The sequence below is a fragment of the Lissotriton helveticus genome, chromosome 7 (assembly GCF_964261635.1).
Source record: "Lissotriton helveticus chromosome 7, aLisHel1.1, whole genome shotgun sequence".
Lineage (NCBI taxonomy): Eukaryota > Metazoa > Chordata > Amphibia > Caudata > Salamandridae > Lissotriton > Lissotriton helveticus.
The window spans coordinates 378,076,384-378,092,741 of NC_136068.1; the positions used below are offsets into that span (position 1 = coordinate 378,076,384).

The 16,358-nt window shown below is 46.2% G+C and overlaps 1 protein-coding gene across 1 annotated transcript in view; it reads left to right on the top strand.

Annotated features, from left to right (window-relative positions):
* The first annotated feature begins 378 nt into the window (after positions 1–378).
* Positions 379–16,358, top strand: part of UQCC1 (ubiquinol-cytochrome c reductase complex assembly factor 1) — a 486,967-nt gene continuing 470,987 nt past the window's right edge. The window contains exon 1 of the mRNA XM_078652195.1: positions 379–522. Coding sequence (XP_078508321.1) covers positions 499–522 — 24 coding nt within the window. The 5' untranslated portion in view covers positions 379–498. The remainder of the gene's footprint in view (positions 523–16,358) is intronic.

Here is a 16,358-nt window from a genome sequence, read left to right on the forward strand (position 1 = left end):
TTTATTAGCAAATGGCTGGATTTGCAACCTAATGACTGAACATGCCACTTAAGCTGTATTAGGTAGGGCACCTCCTGTTTTGCAGCACCTCTTTCGTAGCCACCTATTTGTATACCTTGCGAAGCTCGTTAGGGCTGAACGAGTGATTTGCTTATCCTTCGAGACAGTTAAAAGAGGCAGACAACTATAGCAAGTGGCAATGCGCGTTCCGCACTGCACATAAATGCTAATAGATATATACCAATCGCATTAATTCTCAGAGTGCAACCAGCCGTTGGTACGCAGTTTTTACTGTCTGTATAAAATCATGTATTCAGAGCACTGGCATGCCTCGACCCAAGATAAAACGCCAGTAACATTCTTCCGCAGAATTCCCAAAGCAAAAGTAGCCTGCTGCAGCGGCTCGGGTCTCGCATACAGCGGAAGCGCTGCACTCTGACCCGGAAGCGCAGAACCGGGCATGCTGGGAAGCACGTGATACAAACCTCTAGCGGGGCTATGGCTGCGGTGCTCCGCCTAGCGGTGAGTGTGGAAGGGGTCGGGATGGGGGATAGAGGCTGAGGGTCTTCGTACTTCCAGCACCATGTGAGCGCAGCACAAGTTTGTGTCTTAATGTTCTCAAATGTCCCTGAATACGAGACCTAAGTGCTGTCTATTCATTCTCCAGCCCGGCGTTCGGATGATTGCCGATAATTCTATGCGGGCTTATGAAGAGTTTCCCAAACAGAGAAACTCAAGGATTTGTATCGACAGTCTTAGCCCCTGTTCCGTTTCATGCTGCCCTTAAACCAGGAGTTTACTCACACACACACACACCAGTTTTGCCCTTCTTCGCAGCGTTGAGGTCGCTCACGATCCGTGCGCAGGGGATATCAGCTTCAGAAACTTGCACGCCCCCTCAATCGCTATCAGTCTGTCAAAGTTACGTAAGGGGTCCTCCGGCATAAATATGTTGCTCTACCTTACAGTTACCCCTGGCAAGCATTAGATCCGATTTAATAAACTTTGCCGGTCGACGAAGGAAATCGGGCACTTTGATAAACGAACATGCACAATGCTAGTTGTTTTGCAGGTCTCAAGAATAGTGATGCATATACAAGGAAATGGTGCGGTACAATAGGTGAATTTTTACGACATTCTGTTTTGCTTTTAGCTGCATTTCTGTGCCACGTTAATTTGTTGCATTTCAATTGATTGGGATTTTACATTAAAACTAAGTCACCCTAGTAGAATATATTTAAATGCTCCCCAATCTATCTTTAGGCCTGTGGGAATGTGCTTTGTCCTTTTCATATATAAATGTACACACAGATCCGGCCTTGCGCCCTGGGCAAAACATTTTTGCTCCCTCTCATTCGCCTTTAATTATCTCTGTATTAAAAACGTCAGAGAGGTAAGAGGAGGCAAGGAAGGTTAAGGAGATATATGAGAAGAAAACCAAACCAAATAAGAGCATGGTAACCAGCAGCCTACTTAAAAAGTATTTTAGCAGAGTTTATCTATCACCGAAAGTTGTGCTGTGCTTGGCTGTTTCCTCACAATGTTATTTATTTGCCTGCTAATCTGTTATTACTCATGTGTCCGTACCTCTCTGGATGATACCTACATTCCCAAGTGCCAAAATGAGATTGTCGAAATGTGTACATGTGCTGTAGCGATGCCAATTGTTTTTTTTTTGTAGCTATATCAAAGGGAGTATGTGACAGGCAGCCCCTGTGCCCCTCAGAAGAGCAGCGCCCAGGCCATGGGCCCAAGCTCGTCCATGCTAAAGGCCAGCCTGTATACACATGCACATCTATATCCTTTGCAACAAAGAACAGTGTGCACTGTAACTTGCTCACTGGTTTTATTATGTACTACCACACATCTTGAACGTATGGTCTTAATTAAAGTACTTTCTAATCTCGCTGCAAGTGTGTGTTGTTCTTTGTAACAATGGATGTTGTAGGGATTTTGAAATGGACAGTTGGCTCAGAACAGCACATCACCAACCTTGATGGCAAACGTTCCGGGGAGCAGCTATGAAGGATACACACACATATATTCACTGAAAAAAACCAAAGGTTACAGGGACGTTATAGTTAAGCTCAGTGTTCACTGGTCCAAAACCATTGAAATTCAGCAGTTATAGTTACCTGAGCTAATTATAACTAATGCCCCCGCAATGACCTGCTTATGACCTCACATATTCTAGCACTCCTGTCATGGTCAGTGAAATTACTGATGACGTCACCCAGTGAGTGTGTGTGTTTTCTTAAAGTTTATGAGTGCTAAACATCGGTACTACATAAGATAAAATAGTATACTTTTTATATTACTATGGAGTGATACTTGTATGGGTACGTGAGTGGTTGTGTGAGTGTGTGTAGGAGAGGTTGTATAGAGGTGTCAGTGCTTCTGTGGAGGATGTCGTCAGTGATGTAATCAATGATGTCATTTGAGATGTCATCAGTGATGTCACTGACCATGTCATGAGTATTGCAATATTTGAGGTCATAAGTAATGTAATATGTGAGGTCATAAGCAGAGCCTTGTGGGGGTGTAAGTTATAGGTAGCCCAGGTAACTATACCTGCTGAATTTCACTGGTTTTGTACGAGTAAAACCAGAGCTTAACTTTAATGTCCCTGTAACCTTTGTTTTTTTGGATGAATTTCAAAGATTTTTTAAATTTTATTTCCTAACTTTAAAGTCTGTGTAACCTTTGGTTTTTGGAGTTTATTTCGAAAGCTTTACTTCTTAAAAAAAAATGGATAGTAGAGGTGTGTATTGATCCTGTATTTAGTGAGTCCTTGTTATTTGTTTTAGTTTATTGACAACTTGTAGTTTTTTTTTGTAATTTTCATTCGTCACAGCGACTTCGCAATATCCACGGAGACGCCGCAAAAATGGGGTGGTTTTCATAGTGTAAAAAGATATATATATATATATATATACACACATTCTACAGTATGTTTGACACTAGGGGTTTATTAGTGTACTGTTTAAACTCATGTTTTTGTAGTGCTTTCCATAAAAATCATCTTTGGAGTGTATTTTCCGTTTTCAGGACGACCGCTCACGTCACAATGACGATGGTAACCGTGACAATCGCATCTTTTATAAAAAGTGTAACATATACAATGCAGACATTCTGCAGTATATGTTTGACACTAGGTGTTTATTAGTGTACTGTTTAAACTCATGTTTTTGTAGTGAGTTTCCATAAAAATCATCTTTGGAGTGTATTTTCCGTTTCGCAGTGACCGCCACACGTCGCAATGACGTTGATATCCGCGGTGATTGCATCTTTTTAAAAAAAAGTGTAATATATCTATATGCACATTCTGCGGTATGTTTGACACTAGGGGTTTATAATTGTACTGTTTAAACTAATATTTTTGTAGTATTTTACCTAAAACAAATCTTGCATTCCTATATTTGTAGTGATCTGAATGGGTCTGCGAATAGGTGTAAGTGGGAGTAAGAGTGTCTGAGTGGGTCTATGAGTGGGTGCATGAGTCTCTGAGTGGGTCTGTGAGTGCATCTCTTAGTGGGTCTGTGAGTGCGGGAGTGACCTTCAGTGGTTGCATGAGTGTCTGAGTTGATGTGTGAGGGTGCACAAGTGTCTGAGTCAGTGTGGCAGTGGATGAATGAGTCTGTAAATGACTGCATTACGTCTGAGTTGGGTTGAGTGAGTGCGTCAGAATATGAATGGGTCTGTGAGTGACTTCATGAGTGTCCGTACGGGTTTCTGAGTGAGTGTATGAGAATGAGTGGGTACGTGAGTGGGTGAATGATTGGGTCACTGAGTGGGGGTGTGAGTATCTGAGTGGGTCTGTGAGTGGTTGCATGAGTTTCGGAGTGGGATTGGCAGTAGGTGTACGAGTATCTCAGTTGGTTTGTGAGTAAATCCATAAGTCTCTGAATGGGTCTGTGAGTGTGTGTGTCTCTGAGTGGGTATGTGAGTGGGTGCATAAGTGTCTCAATAGGTCTGACTGGGTGCATGAGTGTCAGAGTGAATCTGTGAGTGGATGTGTTAGTGTCTGACAAGGTCTGTGCCTGGGTGCCCAAGTGTCTGAGTCGATCTGTGAGTGGATGCATGACTCTCAGTGGGTCTGTGACTGGCTGCATGAGGTTTTGAATGGGTTTGTAAGTGGGTGTGATAGTCGCTCTTAGTGGCTGTATGAGCCTGTATCTGGGTGTGTTACTGGGTTCATGAGTGTCTGTCAGTAAGTGTGGCAGTGCCCAAGTAAAACTGACAGTAGGTGTGATTATATTTATTTAGTTTTTTCCCCACCAATATTTGTGAAGAAATTTCGATATTTGCGATGTCTGTACGACGTTACATGAGGGGACCATACTGACGGTCACTGGATATTTGCGAATATACTGTGGTAAACAAATCTATTTTCCACACATAACTTGTTATTAACATCCCCATTTGTCAAATATGGGGTGAGAGTACCTCTATCCTGTTCCCTTATATTAGCTTTCTCCGCAATTTTCATCCCCGGGAACATTTCCGATCCAGAAAATATCAGCTGCAACTTTCTGTACAGGTTGCGGCCAGCCAATCACGGCGGTCCTGGTGGCATGCGCATTCGCGATTAATCTCAAATTCGTGATGAAAATCGCGGTAACGTCAGGAAGGATCCACAGATATCACTAACTGGATTCTCTTAAATTTCTCAAGAACTACTGAACGGATTTATACCAAATAACAAAAAGCACAATCTGCGGACCAAAAGCTAGCTCTCTGCCATATGTGGTGAAATTCAATCCAGCAGTTCGGGCTGTAGTCGTGTTCAAAGGTCCTATAGGAATTAACATGGGAAAATGCACTTTTTTGACCCCCTTTTTTCTCGGCCCCCACTTGATGAATCGTCTGAAAAAGAAGTCTTACTATGACACTTGTTTCGGAAAATTTCATGAAGATTCGTCAAATGGCACGAAAAGGATATAGGCAATTTAAAAAAATGCTTTTTCTATGGAAACATTGTCCTAACTAGAACTACCTACTGGCAAGTGCCAGTAGTGTGTGTATGTGTATATGTATGTGTATATGTATATGTATATGTATATATATATATATATATATCTATATCAAACATTATGTACAAATAATATAATGTTTCTTTTACAAAAAAAAAGATTTTTGTTTAACTTGCGACAGACTTTCACCGTAGCACATCATTGCATTGAGGCACATTTATTAAAAGCTTTTAACCCTTTTACCGCGCCGGCAATTTTGCCGCAGTGCGGTGGCTTTGATGAGTGGGCGGGGCCGCTTTGGCCAACGGACGTGCGCAGCACTACGGAGGTGGTGTGCGCTACGTCCGTTGGCTGACAGAAGCACACAAACGGTTAAACATGAACTTAGAAACATTTCTGACCCCCTCCCCACCTTGAGGACAATGCCAATAATGGTGTAAGCAAGAAGTCAGTTGTCATGTGTACCCCATATGTGTCCTAGATTCTTATTATATATGGAGTAACGTTATAGTTTATTAACATAAACACAATACGTTTTTGTACAGGGCAAAGACTGAACTACAATTTAAGGTGCTGTTTTATGTCATGCAGAAAAAAAGGCTTGTTGAAATAAAATATTTTGTTATGATCACACAATTTAGTCAGATGGGGAAACTGATATTGATCCTGGGTTTTTACGCTAAAGTCCACATTTGTAAAGTAAAGTCCACATTTGTAAAGCGCACAATCACCCGTAAGGGTCTCTAGGCGCTGGGGGCCGTCGGGAAGATTAAGCGAGCTATTGCCCAGAGTCACATGGTGCTGGGCTAACCTGCCGCCGGAGCCGGGGATCGAACCGTGGTCCCCAGATTCCAGCGTCAGTCGCCCTGGCCGCGGCGCCACACCTGTGCCTCTCTCCTGTTTTGCATCAAAGGTTTATGGTTTATCCAGTTGGCCATCAAGATATGATTAAAAGATGGGAGATGCTTGGATACCTCCTTGGCCTGTAAGAGACTGTTGTGTTGTGTAGGTCCTACCAATCTATAAGACCTACACATTAATCGGACAACACAAGCTAAGGGCTTGGTGTCAAGAATGATTCCAGACACCCCCAGCAGGATATGTTGTCCTATAGACCAGCTAGCTCAGAGTTCCACCATAAGGCCCCCTAACCTAACAGAGAGCAAATGCTTTCTGGCAACCACTGAACACGACAACACTCTCCCCTCAGGGATCGTGGAAACAGTACAGAACCTTTTGCTCAGTCACTCGTGCTCACTTATTCTCAGAGAAGTATACAGAGAATACACAGTGGAACGTTTTCAATACTATTTATTGAACCAACCTTATTCTTGCATAAAATACGTGTGTTGTAGCGATTAGGAGACAAAAGCAGATAAACGTGATTACAAGCACCACAAGCGTAAATAGTCAGTAGAGTTCTACCATGGTGCTAAATCTATATATATATATATATATATATATATATATATATATATAAAAATCCACTTTCTCCCAATGCATTTCGGTCGGTGCTTCGACCTTCTTCAGGGGAGGGGAAGCCTCGGCATCACACAGGTTGAACAGTCCACTGGTCAGCTCGCTCTCTTCAAGATAATCGCCATCTAGTGGCCACCCCTCCGGGGCTGACTCTGCTTGCAAGCTTGCTGGTTCTTGTAGTGTCCTGATCACCATGAAGGTGTTGCCCTCCAGTGGGTGATGTGCTGCTTATGTGCTGTATGACGGAATCCCCTTGCATACAAATTTAAAGTTGCTGGGGGCCTAACCAAAGTCCGGTCCTTGGTGGCTGCCTGCTGCCCTGTATGCTCACGCAACGACCCAAATGTCGGGCAGCCTCGGTGCTCTTTGTAGGCGGTGCGTCGCTCGAGGCGGGACAGCCTCTTAACATCAAACAAAGCCTCTCCAGTTGAAAGGGAATTGAGCCGCACACCAATCCGGTCAATTTAAATGCTTTTATTTCTTGTTGCAGCGCGGCAAAAATCCACTTTCTCCCAATGCATTTCGGTCGGTGCTTCGACCTTCTTCAGCTATCTAAAAGCCAGCAGATAGTTTTAAAAAATATAAAAAAATCTCCTCTCTGAAAGCGGACTTCCCAATAAAATATGTAAAACATTTTCATTAGATTATTTGAGATCCAAAGCACTTAGAAAGCCATGGTGACTAGAAAAATTGTTTTGGTACATTTTGTTTAAAGAGACCAAAGCCTCGGCATCACACAGGTTGAACAGTCCACTGGTCAGCTCGCTCTCTTCAAGATAATATAATATATATATAACGAGGAAGTAATCAGGTGTACACCTAAGGTGCAGAGCGTACTCTAAGTGTATCTAGAGTGTGTGTATGTGCAAAACCAAGAATCCCCCCAAGGGACGATCCAACCCCATTTCCTGATGGGATAGAGTGAAGGACCCTGTCTTGGTCACAAACTGGACACCCCTCACAAGATGTCAGACGGCTGCATGGTGATCTCTCAGCATGCAGGGACCCTCTGTGTCAGCAGAAGTATCTCCTCTACTAATCTATCGGGATGCAAATTTTTTATAATAGAAAGCAGTCTTGAGATATACGCAAAGAATTAGTGATGTTGTCGATATGTAGATAGCCCTGGCACCCCGATAGTGATGATATTTGTAGGTAGTAAAGTACGAGACCTTTTACATGATGTTCATGGCGTTGTGATAATGTTGTGCAAAGCTAGATGTAAAACAAGTTTAGTTTCAGAGAAACAAACCTATCGTTGTGCGTGCAAATGTATGCAAAAGATCACAGTCTGGAAATGTTATTCGTTAGTACAATGAGGAAGTAAGTTGCATTGCTACATTGGCCTTACCTGGGCATTTAACACCCACTCCTCATACTAAGGGTCAAAACCTAAAAAGCTATCTAAAAGCCAGCAGATAGTTTTAAAAAATATAAAAAAATCTCCTCTCTGAAAGCGGACTTCCCAATAAAATATGTAAAACATTTTCATTAGATTATTTGAGATCCAAAGCACTTAGAAAGCCATGGTGACTAGAAAAATTGTTTTGGTACATTTTGTTTAAAGAGACCAAATTGTTCCCACATGGGAAAAGACCTATCGTTTGTGTGCTCTGAGTGGTAGACGCAACATTATTGTTGCCGACATCCTCAGATGTTCCCAGAGGCACACCTTGTAGCATGTTTATGGATTAAAGTTGATTCCTTCCGAAATAAAATCAGAATCTCCGCGATATGTAGCTGGACAAGTGGGAGCCCTCAAAAATGCTTCTTGTTAGAAATGGGATCTCTGGTTGGCTAAGGCTTGCGCCAAAGCCAGGCAGAGACCACTACTCTAGTCAGGGCGAGGGACTTACACGCCAAAGATAACCCCTGCTCACCCCCATGGTAGCTTGGCACGAGCAGTCAGGCTTATCCTGTAGGCCATGTGTAAAGCTTTTGCGAACGCACACAGCAACAACATCCTAGGCACACCACAAAAGGAACTCCACACAAGGTTATATCAAAAATAGCCTTTGTATTCTCATAACACATTAGAATAATACTCACATAAAATACATCGTATCACCTGGCACTAGGTCATATTTACAAGGGATTATTTACACCTGGCAGGACCCACTGGACCACTGTCTGAACCATCACAAAACGAACTTAGTACAAGTAAGACATATCATAAACGTACAACCAGTAATCACTGGTAACCACTGTACTTTGCATCTTCCTGTCACATAAACCACATGATGCACAGTATCACATTAGGCGTCAAAAACATTGTACGCCAACCTCATCAGTCTAACATCTAAGACTCATGGCGGAATCCCTCCGATGGGGATTCCCACCAAAGTGACGGGCAGCACCGCGCAGCCCACACTCCTCTTCCTCCTTCAGAATCAGGCCCTAGAAGTAGGCAAAAAGTCCTGCAGTAAAAGCATGAGTCAAGCAAGGATCGGGGGCAATGCAGGGCCCAGGGAGGCAGCCCCAGTCCCCAGCAGCAGCACGCACCGCAGGTTCAGGAACAAATACAGAACAACACTATGGGGTCACAGCCCCTACTTTAAACACCTTTTCTCGTTTGTGTCACAGCACAGGGCTTGGGGATACCAGTCAGAACTGGTTTAGGGGGTGATTTAGAGCACTTTGTTTGCCAAGCTCCTCTTCCCCTTTGCCAGGTGGGGTCTCGCCATCAGACACACCACAGGGGGGCGGAACCAGCATTCACCAGGGAAGCACCACCCTATTCAGAGTCTCAGGACCCCTCTCACCACTCTTCCTCCAGGTGTCCCATTTAGCCTAGCTGACTCACCCTGCCCCTCCTGGAGCCACCCACACCTTTCAGCTCCTGTCACTCACAAGCCAGACATGCATTTCACATCAGGCAGGCAACACATAGCATACAGAAATGCCAACTTCTAAAGGTGGCATTTGTCCACCAGTCACCATAAATCTGCACACACCATTGCGCAGCATTTATCCTCACAAGTTCATACATACTAAAGTCGACCCTGCACTCCTCTCATACCAGGAATTACCATGGACACACTTATCCCCCATGCATTCCTATGGGAGGGCCGGCCGGCCAATCTCAATACACGTACAGAAAGAGCGCACTCACTTTACACTGGGCCACAGTGCTAAAGTGCCCGGATGCCTAAAACCACTAACACCCTGTCAGAGCTTAAGGCAAAAAGTTCAGGGGTGAACCTGCCAAAAAGGGCAAAGTCCAACACAACCCCCTTCCAGCCAAAACGCAGGGCAGACCAATCACCACCATGATGGGCTTCCCTGCTTGGGGTAATAGAACATGGACGCAGGCCCGCACTGCAATGACACCCTCTGGTTCTACGCCATTCTGAACCCACGTGGTTCCCTCTGAAAATGAACTCTCAGGCCCAACTAGGCTACCCCACTAGTACTCCCTAGTTGTCCACGGCCAGGACCAGGCTCTAGGCCACCCAGACGTCACTGGTCCTTGCCAATCCACAGAGTGGGGGCAGTAACTCCTGGCATACAATAGCCATTCTCCACTCTCTCAGTGTAGTTCCAAACTACCACTGATCCTTCAACCTAGGGTCCGCACCCTCCGGCTGACCAGAGGTCACGGGAAAGCATCTCCTCACCCTACCTCTACTTCTGGGGTTACGCACCCTCCCAGGGGAAGCACCCATCCGAACACAACTCTCCCACCAGTTCAGGACCTCTCTCCATCAACTGGTCTACCACCTGGGATCCACATTCACCGGATGCACCGGGGTCAGAGGCGAGTACTCCCTCCCTCTGCACCCCCTTCCAGAGTTCTGCACCCTCCCACTGTAGAGCAGGGTCCCTTCTCTTTAAGATGGGCCCCACCTGCTCTCAGGGTAGTACTACCACACTCAGCCAGGGACCCTAAAGGCCTGCCCCACCCCTTCTGGGAAACACTGGGTCCCTTTCCTTTAAGATGGGCCCCACCTGTGTGCAACAGGGTACTCCTAAAAGGTAAACCGTCCAGATCACTGATTACAGCCGCTCTGCCGCCCAGGTCAGGAAACACCTGCTTCTGGCTCCCCAACCCAGGAATGGTACCCTTTGGTTAGATGCCCAGCGAACCAGGACTTCACGGGGAGCATGCATTCCCCACGAGGGTGACCCATAAATAATGTGTTGTGTGACAGTCTGCCTGGCGCAGATCTCACGACCTACTGTCCATCTGCTAGTGCGTGCAAATCTCCCAGGACAGAAGTGGCGTCACCATGGCCAATCATTGGCGACTCAGCCCTTCTGGCTGGCCCCTGACCCACTGATTCCCACTGGGGACTCTTTCCTCCTCTAACCCCTCACTCTGGACCTCTCCACCCTCCCAACTGGAGGGGTACTGCCAGACACCAAAACTGCTGGAGCTCTGCTTACAGACTCTCCACGTTCTCCAGACACTAGGAGATCCTCCTCAAATTGTCTATCAGTACAGCCTAGGCTCCCAACCTGGTGTTCCCCTCGGGAACTATCCAGGTCCTGAGATGGGGTTTTGGGCTCCTTGAGACACGCAGCCCCACACTCACTCCTTTTCCTCTGAGACAGGACCTGAGTCCCTACACCCCTCCCACTACACCGGGACCTAGCTGGGCTACTCTGAAGCTCTTCCACCACTCTGGGACGGAAGTCACCTCAGCCACTCCTTTTGGAATCACTCTCCGTTCACCTACCACGGGGAGATCCCCCACCAAGAACAGTCCAACAGGACGTACTAGGCTCCTTACCTGGTGTTCCTCTAAGAACCATCCAGTACTGGAGTCTGAGGTTGAGGCATTGATCACTGCCCAGTCTGACACCTTCCTCTAAGGACATGATGTGAGGCCTTGCAACCTTTCTCACTCAGGACATTTAGTTGGGTTCCTCTGAACCATCTCCGCCACACGGGTTGGGAGACACCTGCACCATTCCTCTAGGGTCACTCCCCCTTGCAAGCTCCTTATTCAGAGAACTCACATCCAATCATCCAGTACAACACACCACTCATCCACACACACCCCATCAGACTGGTGAGACAGTTCCTTACTGCCTCTGAATCTCAACCTGCACCCCTCTTACTGAGCACCAGGTACCATACTCTGGGAACGGGACTGGGGTTTCATGCACTGGACTCACTTCTGCTGCCACCACTGGATCCCACCCTTACTGGTGAATCCAGACAACTCGCACTGCACTTAGGGTATAATCTACCCTCCCGAGCTAGTTACTCCATGCCAATTAAGTCACCACTCTAGGCCAACCCTAGAACCAGCAGACAGCACGGGGGCAGTCACTCCTTCAGCTTCAGGCTAATCCAAGAACCACCGTGATGCCGCAAGGGCAGTCCCTCCTTCAACTTCAGGCCAACCCAAGAAATAGCAGTCTGCACAAGGGCAGTCACTCCTCCAGATTCTCCGGTTTCTGTTCTTGGCAGAACCCCCAACTCATAGTGCACAAGAAACACATTTCAACGAAATTGTACTTAAAACAAAACTCATACACAATAATCCCTATCCATGTGGCTATCTAAAATGCAGAGTTTTGTAATGCAGCCAGTTGTAGCTGTGGTACTGCGCAAACCCAAATCCTATCCTCACTGCTGACAACCAATGTTAGAAATGGGATCTCTGGTTGGCTAAGGCTTGCGCCAAAGCCAGGCAGAGACCACCACTCTCATCAGGGCGATGGAGTTGCACGCCAAAGATAACCCCTGCTCACCCCCTTGGTAGCTTGGCACGAGCAGTCAGGCTTATCCTGGAGGCCATGTGTAAAGCATTTGCGCATGCACACAGCAACAACATCCTAGGCACACCAGAAAAGGAACTCCACACAAGGTTATATCAAAAATAGCCTTTGTATTCTCATAACACATTAGAATAGTACTCACATAATATACATCGTGCCACCTGGCACTAGGTCATATTTACAAGGGATTATGTACACCTGGCAGGGTCCACTGGACCACTGTCAGAACCATCACAAAGCAAAGTTAGTATAAGTAAGACATATTATAAACACGCAATTAGTAATCACTGGTAACCACTGTACTTAGCATCATCCTGTCACAAATAAACCACATTATGCACAGTATCACATTAGGCGCCAAACACATTGTACGCCAACCTCATCAGTCTAACATCTTAGACCCTAACCTCCTAAGCATAACTCACATTAGGGGTATACTCAAGTAGGAAATAATCTCACTGGCATAAACATATCACACACATAGGGCCCGATGTAGGTAATCCCAGATTACCGATTCTTAAATACCGAATCATAACGATTCGGTATTTAGGAACTGGCAATCGGGATGTAGGTAATATTACCGAATTAATTACCGAATCTGTAGGATTCGGTAATTAATGAATCTGTATTTACCGATTCTGTAATTGCCATTAACTCCTATGGGCCTTGAGGCCCATAGGAATCAATGTGAATTACCGAATCGGTAAATACCGATTCGGTAAATTTACCGAATTTACAAGGGGGACAGGGTGTCACTTTGACACCCTGTTGCACCCCTCAATTGTGCATGGGTGCACATGTTGCAGACATACATGCCCTTGGGGCATGTATGTCTGCAACATGGCACTGTTTAAAAAGCTAAAGAAATGCTTTTTAAAGGGTTTTCTTAGTTTACCAGCAACTTCTAGTTGGTGGTAAATTAAGAATTCTAAAACCCCTGTAGCACTGATTACAGTGCTACCTACATGTCAAATTACAGATTCGGTAATTATACTGACTCGGTATTTTACCGATTCGGTAAAATTACCAAATCTGTATTTGAACATGCTTCTACATCTCCTTTTCCAAATACTGGTCGGTAACGACCGAAATTAGCGAATTTCGGCCGTTACCGACCGGTATTTGCCTTCCTACATCTGGCCCATAATCTCATCCCTAAATGCATTTAGATGCATGGATCACAGTAAAGCGTCACATTTCCTAGTATCATGTACGTCACTGACCCCTTGGCCAACTGGCCTTCTAAAGGGGGGGGCTCAACTGCCCTTAGTCCAGAATGTCAGGGATGATGCCTATGCAGCCTGGTTCGCACGTGCGCCATTGCGTGTACCTAAATGTGGCAGCTGACACTACTTGCCGTGCAGCTGGGAAAGTATGGGGCAAAGGAGTGCATCTCACTCCTAACTCCAAACATGCCCCCAAAGAACAGTGGCCTAAACTTTGCAGCTGCCCACTACTTGCTGGGCTGCTGTGAAGATGAACTTGGGCCTGGGCATGCAATGTGCCTTCTTCTGCCCCCCCTCAGGGACTCCTGAATCCATTATGCAAAACGGTGCAGCTGCCCGCGCTAGTGCGACTCAGCTGTGACTCAAACAATTCGGCCCTGGCACAACGGTGCCCTCAGGCCTCACTGGGGCTTTTGAAATACTCTTGACCCAACTGTTGCAGCTGCCTGCGCGTTCGCAGGAAAGGTGGGCTCAGCTTAAACACGGGGAAAATCATGGGCCCCTCTGGGCCCCCAAACACTAAGTCTGCCTCGTGCGAGCGGTACGCTGCCAGACCGGGCCGCTCAGGATCCCGTGCCTTTGTCGGCACCACACAACTCGAGCCCCAACTTTTTGGGACTCACTGGCGCCACTCTGGGTCTCCTCTCCTCGCTTCCACGACGCCTCTCTCTTTTCCTGCACGCTGGGCTTCCCTGTCATCACGGGTGCCCCGCGCTGCCATTGTCGGCCTCGGCCTGTATCAACTCTTCACCTGGGCCCCCTCCTGGGACCCGGGACTCCTTTTTGGTGCTCCTGGAGGCAGGGTAGGCTCCCATTCTCCCTTCTGGCCACACTTCCTCCCTGCACACCGGGGCTCCTATCTGCTCGCCGGAGCCCCGCATTGTCACCGGCACTTCTTCCGGTCCTGCCGCAGAGGCAGGCGAACTTTGCATGGCTTCCGGGTCGGCGGCCATTTCTCATTCGGGCCGCGGCGGTGAGCTTCTTCTTCGGCGCAATGAGGGGTATGCTCCTCTTCGTAAGAAAATACACAGCGGGGTGGGCACCCGCTCAATGTGGCACCATAATGCAGGGTGGGCACCTGCAACTAAGATCAATAAACGGGGTGGGCACCCACTCCCGGCTGCATCACAGGGGAATCCCTCCGGTGGGGATTCCCTCCAAATGGACAGGCAGGGGTAAACCTGCCAATAAGGGCCAAGTCCAATACTTCCCAACACAGAGCATATGAAAGATTGTATAACTCAAAAAATTAGTTGAACGGTGCTAACCAAACCAGAGAAGATACATTTTAAAAAGTGCACTATTCCTTTTGTATCAGACATGTTAAAGATACGATGGACCTTCTCCCCAAAATGCAGCGGGAAGTTAGTGTGGAGTAGTGTCTGTATCTCCGATGAGGACCTTGCAACCTGGAGATCAAACGTCTCTTTGGCTGAAGTGAAGGCCACACACATCCTTTTGTTAACACATGGCTCTCCGCTTGCTAAAGGAATCAAATTTGATGTTGGAAACACTTGCCATAGTGCTGCCTCCCTAACGGTGCGGGATGTTGAATACACTACTTGTGTACAACAAGTGACTATGGAATTAACCGTCACTGGATAAGCGATGCCCCGTTCCATTCGGCAGCAACCTTGATCATTCACCATCAAATAGCTACCATTCGAAATCAGCCCGAATACAGGATCAATCACAGCAGCTAGGGAACCCTTCAGATAACAAGACAAGTTTGCCATTGAAGCATTGCAGGCCCTTGGAGAGAAATGTCCTTGCAAACCAAGGAGCAGTTTAAGGCAACTTCACAGTTGGTGCCACTGAGAAAAACGTCTGTGTCCTCATTCCTGCATCTAACCCTGAACAGTGATTTCTAATACTTGTGCAGATATCCTTCCCCTAGTGCTTCATATCTGCCTACCGGTTGGTATTAGAGACAATATTGGAATTAAAAGGTCGTGACTGGTAGGGTGATGTTACCATGGATAATCCAGTCAGTGGATGGTGTTTCAGCCATGGTGAAAGGTAATTGGTCTAACTTTTCAATGTGCAACGTGGCGTATTTCGCATCTCTACTTGCCATTGTCATCTGACTTTCTGTTAGATCGTATGCTGAAAACAGATTTTTACTGTTGATGTAAAGCCACGGCACGTGGCCAGAACGTAATGTTTGTAACTTCCATATTAATATCACTATTGGTGTAATTGTGACTGTTCGTGTTGTAATATAGACATGTCTTGTATGATATCAATCCCGGAAGACACTATGTTGCCCAGTGAATACATTCTGGATGATAAAGTGGTCATACCGTTGTCAATCACAGCCAAGCCTTTTCTAAATTAACCTTATCAAGCTTGTGCAATCTCTCAGCAGCTTCCTGTTGAGAAATCTTCCATAGCTCGTTGTATATTCCATACAAAAAGCGCTTTCGCTATGGGTTCCGGGGACCTAGTAAAAAATCCCTGAGATCCAGGACATCGGAAAGAAGGGACAAGTGTTGTTTCACCTGGAAGAGTGTTGAGGTTTTCAGTCAGTCTAGGCACAACTTCCAACACTGTATGATGTCACCACCCCAAGTGTTCTGTTTGCACATATCATTGATCAGGCCTATTGATCCTAAACCTTTCGGTATTACCAAGGAATCTGGACTGACACCCGTTTATGTGTACAGGCCAAACCAACCAACCCTTCCAGTTGGGGTCTGATGAATTGAAAGAACCATTACGTATCATGATATCTAGTGTATCCTCACTAAAGTTTGTAAAATGCTGCCAATTTTCAAAACGGTGAGAATGAGGATATAGGTGGTGCGTTCAAATCTTTTGTTTCGCTATACCCAGACATGAAGTTTGCTGCACTGTTTTGTTCGGGAAAATCATTTGATGTGGTTTGAGGCATGCTCTAAATAAGGCCTCCGTCTCTTAGACCTGCCAATCTGTTCCCCCCCAGATTGTG